The sequence below is a fragment of the Cavia porcellus genome, unplaced genomic scaffold (assembly GCF_034190915.1).
Source record: "Cavia porcellus strain 051 isolate PalLab524CR breed Dunkin Hartley unplaced genomic scaffold, mCavPor4.1 scaffold_6, whole genome shotgun sequence".
Classification (NCBI taxonomy): Eukaryota; Metazoa; Chordata; class Mammalia; order Rodentia; family Caviidae; genus Cavia; species Cavia porcellus.
In genome coordinates, this window is record NW_026947489.1 from 10468636 (window position 1) to 10493708 (window position 25073).

General features: G+C 46.0%; 1 protein-coding gene across 7 annotated transcripts in view; it reads left to right on the top strand.

Annotated features, from left to right (window-relative positions):
• Ttc23 (tetratricopeptide repeat domain 23) overlaps window positions 1-25073 on the top strand; it is an 85425-nt gene that overhangs the window by 41001 nt on the left and 19351 nt on the right. For all 7 annotated transcript variants that reach the window (XM_063249953.1, XM_063249951.1, XM_063249952.1 and 4 more), the window contains exon 7: window positions 14234-14339. In XM_063249953.1, the coding sequence (XP_063106023.1) occupies window positions 14234-14339 (106 nt within the window). The remainder of the gene's footprint in view (window positions 1-14233; window positions 14340-25073) is intronic.

A 25073-nucleotide genomic window follows, 5' to 3' on the forward strand; every position in this document is an offset into this window, starting at 1 on the left:
CTCTCTCTCAGGATCATGTCCTAATCATCACTTCTACTCTGAGGCATACACTATTTCCAGTTTATAGATAAGAAAGACGGGAATTATAAAGGTCTAGTACTAGGAAGTAATGAGGGATATTCTAGATTTGCAACTGTTATCTTTTAGTAACTTTTCCTTGAATGATGTGCAGAGCCTGGATTGGGGGTCGGGCCAAGATTGAAAATGGAGAAATCGAGTCAGGGGCTGCTTTAGTAGCAGAGGCAGAAATGATGGTGGCTGAACGCAGAAGGAAGACTCTGGGCCTGAAGAGAAGTAGGGAACCTGGAGAAAGATTGGGACAGCAGAACTGATAGGACATGGCAATGGACCGGATGTGACAGGGGACGGAGAGGAGACCCGACGATGACTGCTGGGTTTCTGTCCAGGGTGTCTGGGTGTTTGTGACATTTACAGAGGGCGGTGGAGAGGTGATGCAGTCTGTCTTTGAAGATGAGTCTGAGATGCTCTTCGCATACCAAAAGCTGCAGCAAGGCAGGTAGATCATGTGGACTGAAGCTCAGGAAGACGCGCGCTTGGCGGTGGTGGTGGGAGACTGTGATGCTCCGGAAGAGGACGATTGATGGGTGGAGAGAAGAAGAAAACTTCTGATCCATGATAGAATCTTTAGGACTTCAGGATTCATGGCTAAGTGAAGGCAAAGGCGAAGCAAAAATAGAACAATTTGCTGGGAAGAAAAATACTGAGATTTATTGTTGGGATAAGTAACTTACTGTTTATAATGTGATCAGCACCACGGGCCTGACACGTGGTGCCCCAGCTGGGTTTTTAGGAACTTCTCTCTTTCCAGTCTTTCTTTTTTGCTTTCATTGGTCCCTGGGGCAATGATGAGGACAGAAAGATTGTGTAGAGAATGAGATGCAAGGAAGCTAAAATAATAAATGTAGATATTTGTTTCAAAAAGTGCTGAGAGGTGAAGACGAGCCCAGTATGGAACAAACTGAAAATGATATAAAAACAGACATTGTACGATGCCAGGCCTGGGCTGTGGGAAGGTGGAGGAGCCGGCAGGGAGATTGATGTGCTCGCCCTGGGGCCTGAAAAGTGGCTCCAGGGATGAAGAAATAAGCCAGAAATGACCACAGCAGTCCAGGTGGGGATGCTGCTGTCTACATTCAGGAGGTTTCAGTGAGAATAGAGAGGTGCGGACAGATCTCAGAGATAAGTGGGGGGGGGGTGTAGAAATGTCGGACCGAGGTCGGGGGGTGGAGGTAGGAGATAGAGGGTAAAGCAGGTGAGGACTCCAGGGTTACCCCAGAGTCCCGATTTAGGTCACTGTGAGTGGCTGATGGCACCATTTCTTGGTGTAGAACACTGGCAGGTGGCACCAGGGATCAAACTCACTATCTTGCACTTGCCAGGCGGGTGCTTTTGCCACTGAGCTAATGCCCAGCCCTACAATTTTTTGTCAGTGTCAATAATGCTAAATATACTTACCCAAAATTTTTGCCAAAGTGAATTTCTACAAATTTCTAGGAGGAGGGATATATTTTATAATTCTTAATTCATACTGGCTTCTGCCAAAGGGTTTTGATTATCCTGTCATTAGGGTGGTGTTTTGTTACATCAACAAACCCACAGTGACGCATTGCTGTCTCCCAACTCCGTAGTGTACGTCAGGGTTCATGCTGATGCTAGACATTGTATGAATGTTGACAAATATACAATGATAAGTGTCCGCCATAGTAGTATCTACCTGCAAAGGCTGGGCTCTACCTTTTTTTCTTCCAGTTTCTAAATCTCAGAGAAAGACATTAAGTGATAATATGCTTAGTCACATCCAGCAAGAGCCATTAGCCCTGAGAGAATGCCCTCGAATGAAAGGTGGCTTGTAAGACCAGCATCAACAGAATGCGTTCAAATAGTGTGAGCTCGGTTTAGAGATGCATTTCCCAAAGCATGTAGACTCCCAGCCTGTTAGCAGAATTTATAAATCTACGTAGAAAAAGTGTTTATAGCTGAACAATATTAAGATATAAAAATTAAATAATTCCATGTGATTTGATGGTGCCTTAGAGATGCCAATGTGGATTTTGAATTGAGAGAGAATAATAACTAATAAGTCCGTGAAACATTGGTTTCACTCAGACCACAGTTTAGGAAACACTGGATTAGACCAAGAAATGTCTAAAACCAGGAATCAGTCAAAAGATTCCCCTATAAACATGGTCTTTGAGAATGGCAGGGTTAGGAATGGAGGAGCTTAGGATTCCTTAGCTCTTCGGGAATGAGAAATGAGTTTGGTAATACCTCTTGACCATCAGGCCCAGATTCACCATGTTAAAGTATTTTGCTTCATTTGTCTTCCTTGTTTACAAGACACTAAAATTATTTACATTTTACTCTCATGATAGTATGTTGCATAGATCATGTCCCATCATCCCTGAACTCTTTAATGTATGCTTTATAAAAAGAAGGTCATTCTCGTATGCAACCGGAATGCAGTCAGGAGGTTTATTTAGGAAGTTTAACGTTGGTCCATTTCTTATTCCATTTTATTGATGACCCCAAGTCCGTCCTTTAGGACAGTATTTTCCCTTCCACTGTAAGACCTAGTCCGGGATGCGGTGTTGCACTGAGTTGTCATGAGTCCGGTTTCCTTCCGTTTATCGTCCAGTCTTTGTTTTTAATTATATTAAAAGTTTTGAAGAATACTGGCCAGCTGTTTTGTAGACTATTCCTCAGCTGGGGCTTGTCTGATGTTTTCTTATGACTAGATCTGGGTCATTCTATGGAATATGCATTGTATTGAGAGATATTTTAAAACCATATAAATATTGTGCTTCTCACCAAAAATTTTTCCTAGGTTTAGCACCTGTTGATCACTCTTTCTTGAAACAATCTTAACCTTGAGATTTGTAAAATAATGATTTTTCCATTCTGCCATTTCATCTACATTTATCCGCTGACATTCTGTTGTTAGGGTAGCCTCTGTTGGGCTGGGGATGTAGCTCAGTGGCATAAACACAAGTGCAAGTCTTGAGTTAGGTTCCCGGTACCAAATAAATAAATAAATAAAAAGAATAGCCTCTGTTTATACCAAGTTATTGATTTGTTTATTCATTTGCTTTTTTTTTAGTTTAATGTTATATTTGGAATTTACTTTATAGCAATTCATAAAAATCATCCTCATTTATTCGTACAGATGAACAAGAATATATTTTAATACATGGATTTTGATTTTTTAAAATAATTTCCTACATTTGGAAATTTAGATAGGTCAGTACTTTGCAACGATTTTCATATTGTTGAGTTGCAGCTTCTGAGTAAACTGCTACACACAGGGCTACTAAGTCAAATGGAGTATTCTTTGTAATTTTGTCTCCTTCCAAAACTCATGAATATTTTTGTCTTATCGCTAATTGTATTATAGAGTCAAATTTCCATTGCACTGGGCTTGTTCCAAGTGCATTTCCACGAGCAGTGTGTGAAAATGCTGGTTTTGCACAACCTGTGCCAACAAAGTGTATTGTCAGGCTTTTGAGATGGCTCTGATCGGATGGGTGGAAACTGACATCTCAGCGTAGTTTTAATTTGCATTTCTATTTTTAAGAATGGAGGAATATCTCTTCATTTATTTAAGTTGTTATAATATTTTTTGTGAATTATCTTCTTTTTGAATTATTCATATCATTTGCTAACTTTTAAATGAGATTTGTAAAATCAAGTTTTCCTTAACTGTTAAAAGTTCCTTATACACATGTATCTTAACCCTTTCTCTATTATATATAGCAAATATTTTTACCTAAGTTGTCTTTTGTTTTTTATTTTATTTATAGTGTCTTGAGATCATTTATATATCATAGCATTCAACTTTACAAAGTATATAATTCAGTGGTTTTACTGTATAATATTTATAAACTTTTGCAGCCATGTCAGATATCTAAGCCTAGATATTTCATATAAATGGGGTCATGCAGCATAATGCATTTGTATCCATTTATTTGGCGTAACGTAGCATAATGATTCACCCATAGTTACTGAGTCTGAATACTCCATTCCTTTAGAGACTGACTAGTATTTCATCATATAGATAGGCCGTATTGGTTTATCCATTCATTACTGATGCATGCCCACATTGTAGGGGCCAGGACAAACAATGCTGCTATGAACATTTGTAGACACATTTTTATATGGATATACTTAACTCGTTTCTCTTGGATTTAAGACTGCAAATGGAATTGCGGAGCTGTATGGTAACTCTATACTGTACGCTTACCAGAAGGGCATGAGGGTTGTTATGGTTGATACATTGTATCTACTTGAGAAATGTAGAAGATTATAACTTCTCAGCAGTTCTGTACTGTCTTGCTCTAGGATGTTGTTCACTGTGTCAAATTGAGGTCAGAAGTTTAAGTGATTCAGCAGGGGGCCAGGGTCCTTAATTTGTAAACAGCCTCAGCCTGTGCACCAGGAGGGCCCCCAGATGGTGAGAGTGCCACACCCACCTGAGGGTCCTAACCTGCTTACAATACAGGGAGGAAAACTCCCCCTACTCGGTTTGTTCTTGCTGCTTTTGCTGTCTTCTGCTGCCTTGAAGTGTTGCCCTGTGCGGTGTCACCCTGCTTTGGAGCCAGCTGATTATCGACTGAAACCTTCACAAACTGTGAGCTAAATAAATCCTTCCTGAATTTTGAGTGTCAGGGTATTTTGTCTCAACCACAAGAGAAAGTAACAGAAAAGGCTCCAACCTCTTTACATCCTCAGCAACACATCTTATGTCTTTTTTTTATTTTAGCCATTCTAAAAAAAAAATTTAAAACTGGCTTTATTTTAGCCATTCTAGTGAGTGTGAGGTGGTGTCTCATTGTGGTTTTTCAATTTCAGTTTCTTTAATGACTAATTGTGCTTCTTCTTGTGCTTATTGGTCATTTGTCTTTTTCAGGTAAATGTTATTTTAAATTTTTTGCCCATTTTTAAAAGGACTGTGTTCTTATTGTTCACATATGGATTGTTTATATATTCTGGATGACAGATGATGATCAGATTCATGATTTGTAAATGTTTTCTTCCATCCATCTTTTTACTTTCTTGATAGTTTCCTTTGAAGCACACACAAAAAGTTTAGCTTTAAGTCAGGTTTGTGTCTGCTTTTTTCACTTTTAGTTTGTGCTTTTGCCTTTATGTCTAAGAAATCATGATCCAGTAGTGTTCATGAAGGCTTACATCTGTATTTCTTTCTAAGAGTTTCATAATGTTTAGCTCTTGCAATTGTGTGTTCTTCTTTGAGGTGTTTGGTTGGTTTTTGGTGTTAGAGAATGAACCCAGGGCCTTGACTCTGAGCTACATCCCAAAACCTTTTTTACTGAAATCTTCAGTCACTAAGTTACCCAGGTGGGGCTTGACCGCGTGACCCCCCTGCCTCAGCCTGCTAGAATGCTAGGAAAACAAACATACACAACCACGATTTTGAGTTGATTTTTGTATGTGGTCCGATTCCATTTTTTTACATATGGTTATCCGATTGTTCCAGGACCATGTGTTATCTTTGTACAATTCAATTGACCATAAATGCAAAGATTTATTTCTAGACTCAGTCCTGTTTCAGTGGTCTGTGTGTCTGTCCTTCTGCCAGTATCACAATGTACCATGTCCTATTGTTTGGTTATATGTCAAAACCAGTATGTGTGAATAAAAGGATAATTTAATTCTTTTCGTCAAGATTGTTTTGATTCTTCAGAATCCCTTAATTTTCATATGAATTTTAGGATTAGCTTGCCATTTTCTGCCAGGACAAAAACATCAACAAAAACAACTGAGATTGAACACTTAATCTCTATTTTGATTTGGGAATATTGACATTTTAACAATATTAACTCTTTCAATCCATAAATGAGATATATCTCTTTATTTAAGTCTTCTTTTCTATTTTAACCATGTTTTGTAAGTTTTAAACTGTAAGTTATACACTTATTTGGTAAGTTCATTCTTTAAGTATTTGTCCTTTTTGATGTTATTTATGAAAATGTTTTCCTAACTTTCTTTACTGAGCGTTCATTGCTAGTATATAGAAAGCAAATGATTTTTTTATGTTCATCTTATATTCTGTAACCTTGTTTATATAATTAGTGCTTTCTTTGCCAAATAGTTTTCTTAATGTTTTCAATCTTTTTTGTTGTTGCATTTGTATTTTGAGTTTAAATTAGAAAGATTTCCTTGTATTCCGCTTACAGCGTTCAGTTTTATAATTCTTGTAAAGTTTGATGAGTGACACTTCCTTTTGTTATTGGGGCCAATAAAGATTAGAGGGTGTTTTTTTTTTTTTTTTTTTTTTTTGGTCTTTTTCGTTTTTATCGGTACCAAGGATCGAACTCACGACGGCCTGCTTGCAAGGCAGGCGCTTATGCCGCTGAGCTAAATCCCCAGCCCCAAATTAGAGGGTGTTTTAAGTGAATCCTTTGATTAAGAAGATCTAGCTGCAATGAAAATAACATTGGGTTTGGAGTCAGAAAATCTGGGTTGGGTTGATTCTCTGTTTACAGGTTTTGCTCATAGGCAAGTCTGTTAGTCTCTTTAGGTAAGAAGAGAAGAAACTTCCAAAGACATTCTATTCATAGACCTGATCATAGTTTGAGAATGGAAAGTGGAAAGTGTTTGGTGAACCACTGGGCCTGCTGCCAGCATAAAAACTGCTGTTTTTATTTACTGGTCATAAAACATTTACCAATGCTCCCTTTTCCTTAGGAGAGTTTCCCAAGATGCAGAAAGGTACAGGGGAGCCACAGCTCTCCAAGGGGACCTGCGTCTAAGGGCCATGTATTACGTATACACAAAGAGGTTTTGTTATCTTCCCTGCTGGTTTTTCCGCTCTTCATTCCTTTGGAGTGAGAGAAACACTGGGAGAGAAAAGATCTTTTATTTCTTATAGAACACAGGAAAGTTCCACAGCACTGCAGAAACGAACCACTCCAAGGGGGAAACCGAGGGGAGTCCTGCAGCCCAGCCAGGGAGGCCTCTCCATCCACCCGCCCTTGTGCCCATCCAGGAGTAAACTGGGCACCTGTGACTGCTTCCCAGGCTCCTCTTCATTGGCAGACTTTGACAATGAAAAGCTTATTTTTCTATCCAAGAGAAAAAGCACAGGATTTCACTTGTGGGAGCGAGAGCGTGTTTCTGGGTATGCGTTTCCAAGGGGTCTAAGCGCTGGGTCTAAATTTGCTTTGCTCTTCTGCATCTCTTGACGCTTGAATTGCTTATTTCTCTTTTTGTTTTTCAGTAGTTTTGCTTGTCAGTAGTTTTCAAATACAGGGAATGTTGATTTGTAAAATCTAATCACAGCACTGAACTTACCAGTTGGCGTACAAAAGGCTTTGGGGTCAGGAAATCTGAACTCTACATTGAGTTCTTCTTGTTGTGGCCACATGACCGGCCAGGCCTGGCCCAGGGTCATTGCGTGCTTGACGCTCTCAAGTGGTTCCTGGCAGGTACCTAGCGCTCAGCCTGCAGCAGCTCGCCTGGCCGGCTGTTTGTGTTTGCTGAAATGTGCAGTTCATTTGTTACAAGTCATGAGACGAATCCTGTTTTCAGTTTAAAATCTCCAAAAACGGCTTTTGTTTAAAATTAGAAAAGATGATAGAATACAATTATTATTGCATTCACTACAGAAGAATTTCCAAGACCAACATAAACCTAGGTGTCCTAAAGGAGAAGGTTACTGTTTCTTTCTGAATAAAAACTGCCTATTATAAAAATGATACAGGCCCTTAATTTTTAAAAGTTAAGCCATCCAGAAAAATGCAAAACCATGAGCCACAAGGTCCACAGTCCTCTCTATACAGATGTAGCCAGTTACTGACATTGTGTGAACATTAGATGTATAGATGGAGATAGATTAAGATACACAACAAAGAAGAGAGAAAAGGAAGAGGAAGGAAGAGTGATAAATATGATAGTGTGAAAATGAAAGTGCTCTGTAATAGGATATCACAGAACAAAAGTAGATATTAGGAGAGTTCCTATAACATCTCAGTGAAAGAGATAACGCAATAGAGATTTGGACAAAAGACAGGAATAGGCAGTTTACAGAGGAGAAGCCAAAGAACCGATAGCCATCTAAAAATACTTCTCAGGGTCCGTCATTACTAAAGAAACGCAGGGTACCTGTCTGTCCACTGTGACTAGGGGCCCGGCGGGTCATGGGTGTGAAACCTGAGGGCGGCGCAGGTTGTGACCCTCTACGTGGACGTGCGTGTCTTTGGCACACATGTCAGTGTGCAGGAAACTGTTCGTAGTGATGAGTTCTAAGTGATCAGACCAGAAACGGGAGGAACAGAAGGTGACACACAGAAACAGAAAGAAGGCAGTTTCTTTATTTGAGTTGTTTATTCTTACTTGAGATTTTAAGGTTTCTGAAAATTACCTGCGTTTAAAAAGCTAGTTAAGTTTTAAGAAAACTCGTACTTGCAACGAAACCTAGGAAAGAGAAGCCTGGGCATTTCTATTTTGGTGCTAAGCCTCCTAAAGAGCAGGCCTCTGGAGGAGCTAAAATTGCCATCTGGAGGACTGCCTGCTGCTGGGGACTTTCTCTGACTATTAAAAGAAACAGGCTCGGTCCAGGGCTCTTGGTTTCCAGTGCTCTCTGCCCCGTCCCCTGCCCTCCCCCCCCACCGATTTCTCCTTCTTGTCTAATAGACTCCAACCCCCACCCCCAGGATTCCCAGCTCTGTTTCCCTTCCCCAGGGCTCTCCAGCTGCTCCAGGGAAGGCTTCCCTACTGGACAGAGGAAAGCAGGGGTGACCTTGGGCTGCAACGTGACTCCCTGGATTGCAAAAGAGCAGCATCTCCTAGCCGAAGGGGAGCAGCCAGCTTTGGCAAGGCTCAGAGGGCAAGTTAGAAAACACACCCAGCCAGCTCCTGCCTCACAGCGACAAATGCGCCTCTGTTGGCTAAAGGCACAACTCGGGAAGCAGAGCAAAGGAGCAGAGTCCTGGTGGGAGGCCCCTGAGTGTCTGCTCCATCCTCCAGTGGGTCCATTCTGTTTAACCTTCTGTTTAACTTTCCCCCAAAGCACTCAGAAGCTACTCAGGTGTCACTTACTGGTATCTCACTCTCTGTCTGGAGACCCGCTCCCTTTCTAGGCAGAGCCAAATATTTAGCACCCTCTTCCTCTGACCCTCAGAGACTTCCTCATTACATCGATAAGCAAATCATCTTTCTGTAACTTCTGCTTGCTCAGCCTCCAAGTGTCAGACTAGAAGAGCCTGCAGTTTGGACCTGAGGACCTCTGTGTGGCTCTCCCGTCTCCCGCTAAGCTGCCACTGAGATCGAGGCTTTGTTTCCAGACCTGTGAGTGGGCTGCCTGTCACTCCCAGAGGCCGTTCTGAGATGGAGTAAGCTGGCATCTGTAATATGCTTCGTGAGACGTGGTTCCCTTCTTTCCACAGCCCCCCACCATCCCGCGCTGGCTTTCAGCTTTACACAGAGATCCTGGCTACTCTGCTACCTTGAAACCTCTGTTGCTTCACAATGAGTGCTTTCATCTCCAGGGTAAATGTGCTTGGTTTTAAGTCCCCTGATGTACCTTGGGCTGCTTGGATACTTACTCTTCGCTTTGGTGCAGGAGAGCTTTTCTATTTGTGTCGACAATCTCTTAACCATGGTGATCCCGTAATCATTTGGGGGAGTTCCTCCCCCTGAATCTTATCTTGTCTTCAAGAGGTGTCTCCCACATTCAGACCTCTCCCAGGGTTTCAGATAGCATTTATACAGTGGGCTCTGCCTGCATAAATAGGAGTCTTCTTTGGTTTTTTTTTTGCTAATCATCAAACTTTCTTCTTAAGACATATTGCATATTTTTACAAGTCCAAGGGGATGGGCCCAGTTAGATAAGACTCTTCCAGCTCTTGCTCCAGCCATGATTATTGACAGCTGATTGGCACTGAGAAATCAGTGGTTTCCCCCAGAAATGCACCCCAGACACCAGGAAAGAACAGCTGCTCTGTATCGTGGCAGGGGTTGAGGCTTTATATGTGAGGTTTTTCAATTAATGACCTTGTTCAGTGTGGAGTATTAATAGATTTTTTGATGCAATCCAACATGGCTGGCAGCCCAAAAGATCTGGAGACATTAAACATTCTTCCCTGAATCCAAGATGACAGTTGATAAGCATATAACAATAAGATATTGAAAATAACAAAGGGTATGAGGGGAAACCCACACCCTGGGGGAGATAAAAAAAAATTACAAGGTAGAAAAGCAAGTGTGGCCAAGCTGCAGGATTCCCCAGTGGGGCCCATTATGTGGGCTCCTGCAAAAACCCAGGAGAGTCCTCTTGTAATTCTGTTTGCTGTAATTCCTAGTCCTTAAATGCTGTTAGACACATGTCACAGGGGCATTTGCATTCTCTTAGCCAGCAAGCATTGTTCCAAAACCGTTAGCAGTGGTTGTTTGGTGAGACGGTGCAATCTAATCACCAGTCCTGTTGACAGCCTTGCACACCCTCTTTACAGAGGCCTCAGTGTGATGCTGTGGCTCTCTGTGTATCACCTGGAGCGTTCCTGTTCCATGGAGCTTGTTTGGGGGCTGCCAGGGGGAGCAGCAGGTGGGCTCCAGGCCCCTCCACCCACTTTCTGCATCCTTTAGAGAACCAGGGAGGATTTTGTTCAGAATTAAGGGCATCCTTCTGCCTCAGAAAATATGTTGACAATTGTTGGCTCCATGGTGTCTGCATCCACTTGCAAGTTGTTCTTTTCTGCTCAGTGATGTATTTTTTTAAAATGTAATCAGGTTAAAATATATGGAAGAAGTTCAGTTGCTGTGTGAATAACCTACAATGTATGTGGCCTGCCCCACTGACAGTCGCTTGAATGGCTGTGCTCTCACCATCTCATGCTTGACATGGGACACTCAAGCATGCAGGGGACAATGAGTCTGTCGCAAGCCTGAGAGGTGAAGGTGCTGGCTTGGCACCTGTGTTTGTCCCCCGCAGCTTTTCTCTGCCTGCTTCTCAGCCTTGCTCTGAGCCCCAGAGACTGCCCAGATCAGTGTCCTTGTCCTCTGCCTGAGAACCACACAGGCTGGGCTGTGGAGGTGGGGAGAGAGGGGTGTGCATCCCCTTAGCTCCTCCCTGTGAGCTCACTGCAGCTGGGCTGCTGCTCTCTCCCCTTACGGCCCCATAATTCATCTTTATTTCTCCCCACCCAGGCATTTATTTATTTACTTGGTGACTCATGATTGCATTCAGACCCTTTGCATGGAGCTACATCCCAGGCCTTTTATGTTTTAGTTTGAGACAGAGCCTCGATAAGTCACTAAGTGACCCACGCTGGGATTGCACATTCGCTCTTCCAGCCTGACTCAGCTTTCCAGAGTGCTGGGATTTCAGGTGTGCACCAGACACCTAGATAACTCACCTTCCCAGTGATAGCCAGTGCTCCTTGCTCGAAGCCTCTTTTCTTGGGTCCCTGAGCTCTCTTCACTGGGTTTCATCTGAACACGCGGTTATGTTATTGACCCTTTTTTATCCATTAGCCTGTACAGGCGCACAGTCCTTTTCTTTGCCTGACAGGCACAGGTCAGTCTCCTGGGTGCTAAATCACTGGAAATGAGAACAGGAGAAGTGCACCTGCCAGCACTAATGCACAGCTAGGGGCAGTGTCTGCGTGTCCCCATAAAATGAACCTCCCCCACTTTTCGGTGGTTCACCTGTGATCTCCTTTGAAGCTGAAGTCCCTGTATGTGTGAATTCCTAGTGTTGACACAATATCAGATATTGAAAAAGTATTCAAAAGTTAAAATGCATTGGATCAAATGGGAATGAATTAAATTCCACTGAGTCAAATACAATTTTACTGAATAAATGAGAAGCTAGTTTGGCATGTCTTAGGTATCCTGGGTACCCTCCCCTTCCTTCTCCTCCTCCAGTGTATGGTTTTAAAAAGCATCATGAATATCAAATAGTAAACTAGATGAGGGCTCAGTTTCTGGAATAAACAATGAATAATAAATGTTTGCTCATACAGTATTTCAACCTCACATCAAAAAGTGTTGAGGTCGTGAAAATTGTGACAAATTCGGACCTCCTCCAGCTTTCAGAGCCCATGTTCTCGATGCTGTGATATTGTGAGATTTTTTTATTTTTGCCTGTATTGCAAAAGGATCACTTTCTGTCTCCAAGGCAAAAATCAACTTGTGATACTTTCTGAACATGTAATTACCCATTTGAAAGTAGCTTTTTTTTTTTTTTTAATTCTTTTTTTTTTTTTTTTTTTTTTTTTTTTTTTTGAGACAGGGTCTCGCTGTGCAGTTCAGGCTGGCCTTGAACTCGCTTTGTAACCCAGGCTGGTCTCGAACTCGCAACGATCCTCCTACCTCAGCCTCCCAAGTGCTGGGATTACAGGCATGAGCCACCATGCCCAGCTTTGAAAGTAGTTTTGATAGACACATTCATTACATTTCCTTGAATTATAATACCAAGTAGAAGTGAAATAGAAAATAGAAAAATCTTCTTTGAACCTGAGTTTTAATCAATCTAAAACAGCTTGCATCCAGGCTTTGTAACAGTCCCAGGGAGCCTCTGGTTCCTTCAAAGAATGGATTGTCGAGATAAATAACCCAGGGAAACACAAGGTAAGCAGGACTTGGTTTGCAGCTAAGGGAGTAAAGATGTTTCTGCTCCTTTATCTCTTCCCCAAACATGGAACATGTGATATTCTGACCTGCTCCTTGATCCCTATAGTTGGTACATACATGAAATTACATTCCCAAGCACCTCTTATCTGAAAAACTACTTCACGTCAGAGTTTAAGATTGGACCTTTCATGCCACAGCAAGATCAGGGACTAATCCAGGGCCACCAAAATCACATACTTGTTCCTTCTGTCCACTTATGAAAAAAATCATTTTGCAGCAAAGGGTGCTTGTTAGCATTTATGAGTAAGAAATCTGACTGTTCTCACACAGCAATAAAAGTTACTGCCAGAGATCTCAATTTGGAGAAGCCCCTACTTCGGATAGTCTAAGCTAGTGGCTGAGATTTGAACACGTGACAAATGGGGTGACTGTCTGGCGTCAGAGGGTGCCGCCACCACAATTACAGTTTCATGAATGCCTTCAGGGACCATGAGAGGAGTAGGCAGCAGCCTGCGAGGTTGCAGACTCGGTGCAGACAGGCTGGGGTGACTTTGTCTCCTACACCAGCGCCACGGATCAGGCCCAGCCCCTGGAGACGGAACTGAGGTGCTTCTGGGGATGTCCTGGCATCAGTTAGTGACATCTGATCATGGGCTGGGGGCAGGAGGAGGGCAGAATTCAAGACCTGACCCTCGAAGCAGAATTCGAAGTGCATCTCCCGTCCCTTATTGGCTGTGAGAAATCTTGGCCTTTCCCTTTGCTTGGCTTTCCATTGCTGTGTCAAATACCTGAGATAAATCAACTGAAAAAGAGAAAAAAGTTTATTTTGGCTGAAGAAGTTGCAGGTGTCAGTGCACAATGGGGAGGGCTGGCTGCTTCTGGGCTTGTGCCAAGGCACCACATCGTGACATGGTTGGGACAGATGGAAACATGGTGCGAGTGTCTTTCAGGCTCTGAATACTGACAAGGAGATGAAGAAGAACTCTGGCTTTTTATCTGGAGAGATGTGGTTTATATTTTATTTGAAATGATCTATGTTCTATGTCTATGTTCTATAGTCTATGTTCATAGGATCACAGTTTTTTTTTTTTTTTCCTTAAAATATTTTTAAGTAGGCTTTGTTTCCTAGGAGCTCAGTTTTCCACACCAAGCCGACAGCTCCCGTTGTTGGCCAGTTCCTAGGCTGCAAGCCAGTGGCCGTCCAGGTCAGCCCTGGGGCATCAGCCCTGCCTGTGCATGACCCCTGCTGAGCCCTGCATGATCCCACTCTGGGCTGAGCAGCAGGTCAGGAGCTGGGCCTGCCCACTTCTGCTCACACTGATGCCTTTTATTTTTGGAAACTTGCCTACCGTTTGCTGACTTACAATGACCCTAAACCTCTAAATGATTTACTTAATGACAGGCCCCAACCATAGCGCAGAGCCAGGTGGACTCACAGTCCAGCAGCATCCTTCTGGCACTCAGTGCTTTTAAAACCCGGCTCTTCCAAGAATCGATTACACTCACATCCATCATTTCTTTAGGTGCACTGGAAGGTTCCTTGGCCTTATCACTGGAAGGATGGTTAATTCCTACTGCTGCTGCCGATCTATAGACAACTTGTTTCTTCTTTCTATGGTGACAGGCTCATGCCATCGTCCTGGGGAGAGACCCCTCTCAGGAGGAGGCCGCAGACTCTGCCCACCTGGTTGCCCATGCTGCTGTCACTTCCGGGAGGCCAGAACACCACGGTGAGCCCTGCTCCTGTCCCTCACTCTTGTGCTTGGGTGTATGGAGCTGTGCCTGGCCCTGCAGTGCAGTGAGCCTTCCCTGTCCTGTGGGATTTCACTGGGCTTCTCTCCTATTTCTAGTCCAGTAGCCTCTGTCCACCCCTTTCCTCTTCAGTGCAGCCATGCACTATATAAGCACAGAGCTCTGAGTAGTCATCCCTGAGCTCACAGGGAAATCCCTGCTTTCAAAGGTGTCTGTGTTTAAAGATTGTCGTGGAGCTACCACAACAGCAGCTCTGACCTCCAGACCCTCAGAGCTGAGCTTTCAATCAGGACAAACTTACAAGGTTTTGGGATACCAAAGGGAAGTTGCTTCTTGGTTTTTCTTGCTCCTGCCTAGGAGGTAAAATCCTAAGCTTTGGGAATTCTTTACTGCACCAACCCAAACCCAGAGTATATGATGTGTCTCGACTGACAGGAAACATTCAAGTGATATTGTTGCTGTTTGGATCAGAATATTCAGAAATGGACTATAACTCACAAAGACCTCAGGACATATTCCAAGATAGAAGATAAAAATAATTATGCACCAAGTAAAATAAGTTCTAGTATGCCAGAAAGCATAAAATCAATGTGTGGAAGGCTTGGGGCTGATTTGGGAAGTAGGAGATGGGCTAGGAGGCTAAGGTTTCACTTCCTGTGAAAGGCACAGCCTAGCTGGAGCAGACCCATGGGCCAGGCAGGCAGCCTCCCATCCATGGAGGAGCTGAAGAAAAGGTCCCGCATTCATCCACCTGTCCATTCCACTTTATGGGTGCCTCGTTCTAGTCTCGTAGAGTTTGGAGCACCTCTTCAGCTCTGGAGGAAGCTGAGTGGGGCTGGAGAGCAGCGGGGCAGGTGATTTATGTAGTCCTCCTTCCCTGGAACATTCCACATATAGCAATCAAATTCACTTCCCGAACCATCAAAGGGTCAGCATTGTGATAGCGTCTTGGTGCCAGAATTCCTTTAATCAGGGAACTATCCACTCCACAGCAATCTTCCTAAAACACCTAAAATGCAAATGCATGTGGATGGAAGCCTCTGATATAGCAGAAGTCACAAATCCAAATGTCTACAGGGATCAGGTGAGAGATGGGCGCAAGACATCTTATTATTAGGAAGCAGCAGCAGTAGCAAGTATAGTTAGAAAAGGCAGCTAACTTGGGCTGTGGACTGAGAGAGACCACCTGGGGAGGCAAGACGTGGCAGCCTAGAGAAGCCCATAGAGGGCTGCGCTCCCCAGCCCACTGCTCTGTGTGGCGAACCGGCTCACACTAGCTTACTCTGCTAGTTACAAGCAAAGGCAGAAATCTGCGTTTTCATGGGAAATCGCCAAATTTTAATTGGTGATAACTGTCTCCAATATGTTTAAGGTTCTGAGTGCGTCATGGCAAGCGTGCAGTTGTATCCATAACTTCAGACTTAGCAGGAATGCCAAGGAGTGATTATCAGATATGTTCATGTTTTGTGGGTGGGGGTAACAGATTAAGACAAACGAAAGGTTCTAAACATTGAAGATGATGGGATGTGGGAGAGGAAGATCTCTTCCTGCGAGAATCCAAACCCACAGAGAGGGCGCAGCCAGAAGACCATCTTCTGTCCATGTGCTCGTCACTCATAGCCTATAGGACTTGGGTTAGGGCCAGTGGAAATCATGATCTAAGATGCTTGCTTATAACTGACTTCATTACTGTGAAGTCAGGCCATGTGGTTTACATAATCAGGAAGCATGTTTTGTAAGCTTTCCAGTCTAAAAATGGTGCAGGTATCGTCACCCTGAAAAATTGGAACTGAAAAAAGTACCTACTTGATACAAAAAAATGTTCCCTGAGAATGCAATGTCCTCACATAGTAATGACTAATGCTTGTATAAAGTGTACTGGCCATGGTTTTCAGCCATGCTACATTTGTTAACTCATAAATCTTAAAAGATTCCGAGATGGGTATTAATTATCCCTAGATTTTAGATGGAGAAATTGAGCCACTGAGACATAGGTAGTTTTGCCAGAGGCCCAAGGAAAAGAAATGAGACAGTTGGGAACTTATCTTTGTCCAGCAACTCAGGGGGGACCGGATCCTGTGCAGCTGTTATCCACACCGTGAGTGGGAGAGACGGGGTCCAGGAAGTCATCCCAGCGGCTGCTCCTTGCTGTGTGAGCTCTGAGGGACTGGACCTGCATGTGTCCCTCTCCTGCCCTACTCCTGAGCACTTAGGCTCTGGGTCAACAAGGCATTTGGGGCAGCCCAGAGAGAAGAGTTTGGAGAGCCACTGGGAAGCCCCTAGCCAGAAGTCTGAGCAGATCTCAGGCCCACCCTTGGCCCAAGTCTCTGATGCCACTCAGGGCATTTGGGGACCTGTACCCAGAAAACCCATGGGACAGTCAGGGCATTGTCTCCTGGGAGCAGAAAGCTGAAACTGATAGCCTCACAGATGAGAAAGAGGGGTGGCTTCCACTTGAAGAGGGAGGGTTACTTGGCAGCTGTTGTAGTCAGAGATTGCAAGGAAAATTACATATGGGACATATAATTACAGAGTTATTTTATAATAAACAACTAAAGAGTTAAACATAAGAAGTGCAGGAAATCTGTCCACTGAAGACTCAAAGAATCCAGCTGAGGACCTGGATCCCACGGCAACATCCTACATGAGTTCTCGAGCCCATTAGAATGCCCTCCCTGAGTCGAACTAGGGGCCAAGAGCCCATGACAGTGTCTCCTGCAAGTCTGCATCAAGGATCTGGGAAGGCCCAAAGGTCAGAGGAAGCTAGAAAATCTACGCCAGTGGGTTGAAGGATCTGTACCAGCAGGCTGAGAGATCTGTACTGGAGTCAGGAAGCGAGCTCAAGGTAAGGACCAGTGCTCCCCATAAAAGGATTATAGGAATCCTCAGGGTGGGGGATTTAGCTCAGTGGCATAAGTACCTGCCTTGCAAGTCTGTGGTTGTGAGTTCAATCCCTGGTACCGATAAAAAAAAGAAAAACACATAGGCATCCTCAGTGACAGTGAGGTCCTGAGCTCCTCCAGTAATGAGAACAGCCAAGTTCATATCAGGAAGCCGTGTGACAAGCTTCTCCCAGAGACTGAGCAACATACATCCTGCCCTCCAGAGCCAAGAAATGACCAGAGCTCCCCCGAGTGAACCACAGCCATTCTCAGGAGCAGCAAAGTCCCGAGATCCTCTCTTAAACAGCCAAGTTCATATCAGGAAAGAAGCTCGAAAGCTCCTCCAGGAGAACCAACGGCAGCAGGAGAACCAACACCACCACTCCTTCCTCTCTAGTTCTTTTTATGCTGGCAGCAGTGCTCAGGGGGGCCTTCCACACTCGGCACCACTGACTGAGTTCAGCGGGTGATACAAGTCTACCGCCAGTTATCAGTCCACCATAGCAGCGCAGGCAGCGGGTGACTTAGGGAACCACAACCACCAGGACTCCACTAGCAGCGGTTGGCTCCTGTTAGCCTTCAGTCACTGGTACTTTCTCTAAATGGCTCAGGTAATCCTGTGAATGACGCTCAGAAGCAGAACACCTCCCGAAGGAGTTCACACACCAGCTCTTCCTACCAGAAAGTTCTGTCAAACTAGAGGAGCATCTGTCTTCTTACTCACTGGTCCTCCCTAAACGGAAAAAGTCCTGATCAGTCTTCAGACTATTGACCAGAAGACACTGGAAATGCGTATCACCTTCGTGCCATTGGGGAGAAAGTGTACCAAAGCCTTCAGGATGAGTGGGAGCTGGGCAGAGGAGCAGCGGGATAGAAATTGTTGCTGATTGACTGGCAGCAACCTGAAGCCCCAGAGCAGGTGCAGAAAGGAGTGCCACCTCTCACCCTGCGTGACTCACCGGAGCGGGAGAATAAAACAAGGAAACCCCTCATGCTGTTGCCACTGTATGTGCCAGTGTGAGATCCGCTGCTGTCAGATCCCGGACAGTGGCAAATGGGCGGAGCTGGATAAGGGACAGGCAAGGCCTGCATATCCACTTTCAGGTTTTGTCACTGGTCTGCCCTGCATGTGCCTGAGGGTGGCATGGGCAGAGCCACTGTGGCCTGGGTGGTGCAAGAGCAATCAGCTTCCCTGGAAGGAGGCAGACTCCACCCAGCCCGCGGCTGTGGAGAGAGCTTTGGTGGCCCGTTCCCTTCTCTGTCCTGTCATCTCTCCGCTGTCCCCTGCAGAATGAGAGTGACTTATCCAAGGCTCCAGGCCTCTGCGGCCTCCAGCAGGGAGAAAGAAAGGAAGACAGCGTGAAACTTTGACTAACAATTAAAGGGAGACCAAATCTCCAGTACCTGTCACCCGCACAGGACCGCCTGACCCGACCCAGATTTGGGGCACTTGTCGGTTGGATGTCCAGGCCAGATCCCCATTGACATAGTCTTCTGAGGAATGAGGGAAGATTCTGAGCTCTGCTTTCCTGTGTTTAAACCTGTCTGCAAAAGAACAAAGCTTTTGAGTTTTGTTGAAAAGAGGAAGAAGAAGGAGGGTGGGGAGGAAGGGAAGAGGGAAAGAAGAAAATTCTGTGAGAGGAGGATTTCCCATGTGCAGACCACCATAGCGGGCTTGCTAGCTGGATGCCCATGGAAGGCATTGCCCGCCAACAAAGGCAGCGTCTCTGGCCCAGAAGCAAGCATCTCTGGCTGCGTGCTCCAGCCAATCCCTTTGCCTCCCCTGCATTCCTCGTGCAGAGGAGACTGCCCTAGAAGTCAGGGAGGATCGTGGCTGGATAAAGATTCCCAATTCAGGCTCCTCGAATGTCACTAACCTGAGCCTGGCCAGCTTCCCGGAGCAGCCATAGACAAACTTGGTATTAAAAGATCTCTCAGCCGGGCCGAGGCTCCGGGCCTTGGCCTTGTGTTTATAACTCTTCTCCAAAAGGCTATTAAAATGAAATGGCCAGGTTCCAAATACATTGCAGTCTAAGCCTTGGGCAGCAGAGCCCACTGAGTGCTGGCGGCCTTGTTTGGAAGTGGCCCCCTCTGCGCGGGCTCCAGTGGCCTGGGGAGTTCTGCTGGTTCAGTGGCAGCAGACAGAACGTACGTGGGGTGGAGGACAGGGCTCCCTGTCCAGGTGGACTCCCCACCCACAGTCCCTGTGGTGAATGTATAATCCCTGTGGCCTCCACCCGTCCTCTCCCCACACTTTCCACAGTTGGCATGAACAAGCAACTGAAGCTGCACCTCACTACGTCCCCTCTCCTTGTTTTATGTCCCCTTACGAGTTCCTCCCTTTTCTCAACCTCTGCCCACGTCCTGACGTCTTATTTGGACCCATATTGGGCCCCCTCTCATCCCTACCCCAGGCTCTGCTCTCTGGGTAACGGATGCTCCTCTGGCCCTGTGTGAGATCTGTGGACCCAGAAGGACCCTGGTATTCACGGGAGTGATCCTGTGGGCTCCTGGGGCAGCCTGTGTCCCCTTCACCTTCCCTGCCCTTCTCAGCCACCTGTGCTGCCTCGCGCTGAGGCCTTCACCCCGGGGCTGTGGCACAGGCCTGCTGGGGCAAGTGCAGGAAGCCACCACGGGCCCCACACTCCCTGTCTCCTTTCGTCTTCATTCCCTTCTCCCCATCTTCCTTCCTCAGCCCAAACCCAGGGCCCATTTCTTAGTGTAAAATACCAGTCAGCCTGAGCTGTGGAGCTCGCCAAGCGGCTGGCCACGACCAGGCCTGCTCTGAGCCCTGTGGGGAGCATGTGAGAGGGGAAGGAAACAGAAGGCTCTGGTGGATTCCACCAGCATCGGAGAGATGGCCTCTCGGAAACTTCTGGAAGTCACCTTACAATCATCGCATCTAGGAGATTACAGTGTGAGGAGGGGGTCACTCAGCAAATTAGAGGAAAGCAATGAGCAGGTACGGTATGCTGACTACACCCTAGAAACACAGCCATCGTCACACAGTAGGTGCCACGGCTTTCAGTCCCCAGAGACTCAGAGTCCCCAGAGGCACAGAGAGCCAAGAAGCCACTGAAGCCAGGCGGGTTAGGGAGAGCCTCGGTTCACAGAGGAGAAACAGGCCTGCCCCTAACGTGGCCTCTGTGCTGCTGTCTGTTCTTCCCCAGGACACCACCTGCCTCCTCACTGTGTGTGAAGGGAGGCCTTGCGGCCCTGCCATGTCCCTCTGAGGGAGGACAAGTGTGAGGGTGCTTGTGATGGCCACTTCCACAGGGTTTCTGCCTTCCTCCCTGATGCTGGCTTATAATGTGTGTTCAGAACTCAGAAAAGCCTGAGTTATTTATGCCCTGACGTGGTCTCAGGAAGGCTTTCAAGGTTTTATGGAAAATGTGTAGACTTCTCCAAGACAGATTACTGGAGCCATAGACCTGAGGCTGCCGGAAGCTTAAGGGACCCTCCCTGGGTGGCCCTGAGTGGGACTCTCGGGAGAAGTGGAGAGGGGAAGCCTGGTGGGCTTCTTGGTGATCACCATCGAGCCCTGGAGACAAGCCCTGTGCGGGCAGTTGGCACCGTTGTACCCTGTGAGCCGCCAAAGTCCTGCTGCCCTTGTGGTCACCTCCCTTTCCTGATGTACAACGCCCCCAACCTCAGACAGTCAGAGACTTCTTCACATCACACAGCGAGTGGCAGCAGCCCTGCCCCTCCCAGAAGCATGTCCCAGGCGAGGGTCTACAGTGTGGAGAGAGAGAGTGCTGGCCGCATGTCCTCAGGCTTCCCAGGACCCCTAGCAGTGAGTGGACAGCCTCAGGCAGTGGGCCTCCTACCTCCAGAGTCTAACCAGGTTCATTTTGTTTCCTGGGTGACTGCCAGGCCAGGATGCTCAAGACTTCATTTTCAAATTTCCTGGAGTTCTTTGCAGTCATAAAGGTTATTTTCTAAGGCAAAAGATAATTATCACACAATACAGGAGGGCTCCTTCATAATGAATGCTGTCCTTGCGTTCCAGCTTCTGCCTCAGGACAGCCTCAGGAAAATGAGCCCCTGGTGACTGGAATTTACTTTAATTAAAAGCCTGACCTCCAGTGAGCCACCTTGCAATCCTGTATACCTCTTGCGCTTTGAATGAAGCCTTGTTTTCTTTGGCTTATGATCAAACATCTCTAAGTCCAGTCTGTCTGGAAAGGACATGGCTCTGGACCCCAGACAGAGCTGTCTATGGACCAAATTCCCCTGCCCATGGAGCCACGCTCCCCTCCCCGCCACTCATAGAGAAGCTAAACATTCAGTTAGCATACAAACTGGAAGAGATTTGTGGCCTTGGAATACCTCAGCCACCACAGTAGATTCAGGCTCCTGTGCTTCAGAAAGGGACCTCATCTTTTGCCCAGGCCACCAGCCTGAGGTTGCCAGGGACTGTAGAATTGCTTTTAAAGTTCGGGGTGGCTGTGTGCAAGTGCACTGAACCCACACCCAGCTTCAGGGCACAGGGCCATGTCAGGAGGCAGCTTTTCACCCGAATGGCTGTGACTTCCTGTCTCTCTAAATCTTGTGCCTTGTCCCAGATGGACCTGGGATGCCCACCCACAGCGTAGTACATTCTGTTGAATGAAATGACTTCTTTGCCATGAAGCTGGGACCCCATGTGCTGTCCCTTCAGAGCCTGGTCATTAGAGAATAGTTCATAAAATTATTTTGGGGAGCTGGAGAGATAGGAGGCGGTAAGTCAGGAGTTTCTGTATCCCAGATAAAAATCAAAGTGTTTTCAGATTTATGGGCAGAGGTGGAGACCACTGTGGCCACTTGAGACCTACCTTGGTTCTCATGCTCCAGGTTGTCTTAACATAGGAGTGTCCTGACCTGAGTTTCCAATGTCTGATGTGTGGTCACTTGCGTGTGACAGCAGCTGTCAGGGAAATCCTTTCCCCTAGCCTCATTGTCTGCATTTGACAGAACTCCAGGAACGGAAATGGAAAAAATCAGGGAACTCTGGAGAAGCTGGGGACCCAGGAAAGGAGAAAAGAAATTAAGATCAGAGGAGCCTGGTCCTAGAAGACAGATTGCCAGGCGGGGCCAGTGCCCACCTGCCCACCACACCCCCATGAGCTACTCTGCCTTCATGCAGTGATAGATTCCTTCCTCCCTCTCCCACTCCCTCTGCCAGAGAGTCCTACGCACTAACGAGCATCCTCTTTGGAAAATATGACTCAGTCTCTGAGTCTGAGGTTGTGAGCCATTTGCACTTTTATTTGAATTAGACCCAGCAGCTTCCATTCTTGCAGTGAGCTGCACTGAGGGAAAGCAGCGTGCCTAGCTCAGGCTTAGAGCCTACTTTAGGGGCAGTTGTTCAGCCCGTGATAACAGGGCTGGGGAAGGGAAACCGGGAAGTGGGGAAACCATTGCAAAAAAAGCAAAAGTAGAAAGTTGTCCAGTGCAGCTGTGTCCTCTGTGCCCGGGAGATGGAAAGGAAGGAAAAGCCTCCAGGTTTTTGGTCTCCACCCTTCCCGGCGCGTGGGCAATACCACTTCAGCCAATGTCAGGGTCTGAGTCTCGCTGTGAGTTTAGTCCCAGCTCCTTCCCACACCCTCTTCATCTGCTGCCTTCACAGAAAGAGTTCATCTCCAGGGCAATGAGGCTGGGACGTGGAAAGCTCTTTACTCTTAAAGAAGGGCTGGGTTGTATTCTTTAGTTAATTCTCATTCAGCCAGAAAACTAAAAGAGCAACAATACCCACTCCGAATTTCCGCAGTCACTTTAGACATAGAGTACTCAGCTCCGTAATGTTTTTAGACTCAGCAAAATAAATGCCTCATCCCCAGCATTCACCATCTTCAGGTTATTAAGTTAAACGAAGGTAATCTTAGTTCAAGCATTCGTATCTGTAATGCTTTTGCCTATGAGTCAGCTATGGATAAAAGATGGAACATTTTCCATGTGAAAGAATTTGAGCATACTTGAGTAATTCTGCAGAAATCCACCTGCTGGTCTAAGAAATAAGGGAGGAGGAATCCAGTTTGGTTGACCTCTGTCCAGCCACAGACCCTGGGTGGAGACCTCCCTAGGAGCAAAGCCCTTGTAGCAGGAAGATTCCACGTGGGGTCTAAGACCCCACGTGGACTGGACCTTGTAGGAGAACATAGTCTGATGTTTTCTTTCAGGTCAGTGGATTTAGTAAACTGATTTCCCAAGTGTCCACTTGGGAATGTCCCAGCATCCTTTCTTAGTACTGGGGGCTCTCTTGTGAATTCCAGGCATGGTCACAAGAGTCTTGAAGTGTGTAGAGCTGCTTATCTGCACATGGATGGTCCCAGACTTCTGTGACTTTTGGCCATTCTGCCTAGTTTTATTCTGTTTCTGTGTCCTCAGAGGCTGTCTCTGAAGGAGCCAGGGCTCCTGTTCAGCCCAGTATGGAAGGGAGGAGCCCTTAGCTGCCGTTAGGTCTTAACTCGGTCGAGTGCAATTCATCTTTTTTTCCATTTTAGGGACTTCTGGCTATCTTGGTCTATTCACGCTGCCATTTTAAATGTCACGGATTAGGTGACTTATAAAAAATACTTCCAGAAATTCTCAATCTGGAAGCTGGGATGCCCAGGATCAAGGTGCTGGCAGACTTGGTATCTGGTGACAGGCTGTTTGCTGGGCCCTAGACAGCTATCTTTGATGTGGCAGAGGGGTGCAGGGGTGCTCTCTGGGATCCCTTTCATAAGAATACTAATCCTATTCATGATGGCTCCACCCTTACAACTCAGTCCCCTCTGAAAGACTCACCTCCCAATACTGTCACTGTGGAGGTTAGCATTTCAACCTCTGAACTGGAGGGGGTCGTGACATTCAGGTCATAGCAGTAACTGGATTAGTTTTGTTTTGCTGCATAAAAATTTACAGTTTAAACATTGTTTATGCATATTGTTATACAGGTCAGAAATCAGCCTTCGTGTCCTCTCTAAGCTCATTCCTGTAATTTTCAGATTTCAGTTCCTTGCAGGACAGAAGCCCTCTGGGCTCCTCCTGGCTCTCCTCGGGCTCTTATCATCGTGGAGGACCTCCTTCTTGTCAGGAGGTCCCCATTATCTCCTTGACTTCCTTCTCTGCCATCCCCGGAGGAAGATTCTGCTCCTGAAGGTCCATGTGATGGACTCAGGCCCAAGGGATCGTTCACTGTCTTAAAGCCAATAGTGTTCTGGAACAAAACCTTGGCAAGGCATTCTCACCATACTCACACATCCTCCCCATAACCATAGGGGATGGAATTATACAAGGGCCAGACGTATTGGCGTCATCACAGAATTAAACCATTGGCCGCTCTGGCTTTTTGCAGGGAGCTCCATTCAGTCTTCCAACAAAGCTGGTCTCAGTTCTGCTCAAGCTTGGAAAACCTTAGCACTTAGAAAAATTATTATTTTTCTATTAAGTTCATGGAGCATTCAGCTTTCAATGCTATTGTGCTGTAGCTTGGCTAAGTGTCCCCCAAAGACCCATGTGTTAAAAGGCTTGATTCGGGGTCGTGGGGCTACCGGGAGGTAGTAGAGGCTTAGGAGGCAGGACTGATGGGGCGAGGCTGGCTTGGGGCCAGGCTCCTGAAGGCGATACTGCAACCTGGCCTGCCTGTCACTCTCTGTTGCTTCTGTCTGCACGAGGTGAGCAGCTCTACTCCCCTAAACATTCCCCTCAAGAAGCCACTGCATCACCATAGGTCCAATGACAACGAGACCAATCAATCATGCCATGTATCCTACAAAACTCTGAGCCAAAATAAACGTTTCCTGTTTAAAAACCAATTCATCTCAGATAGTTGTTACACCAACAGAAAGCTGACTACCATGGATTGCG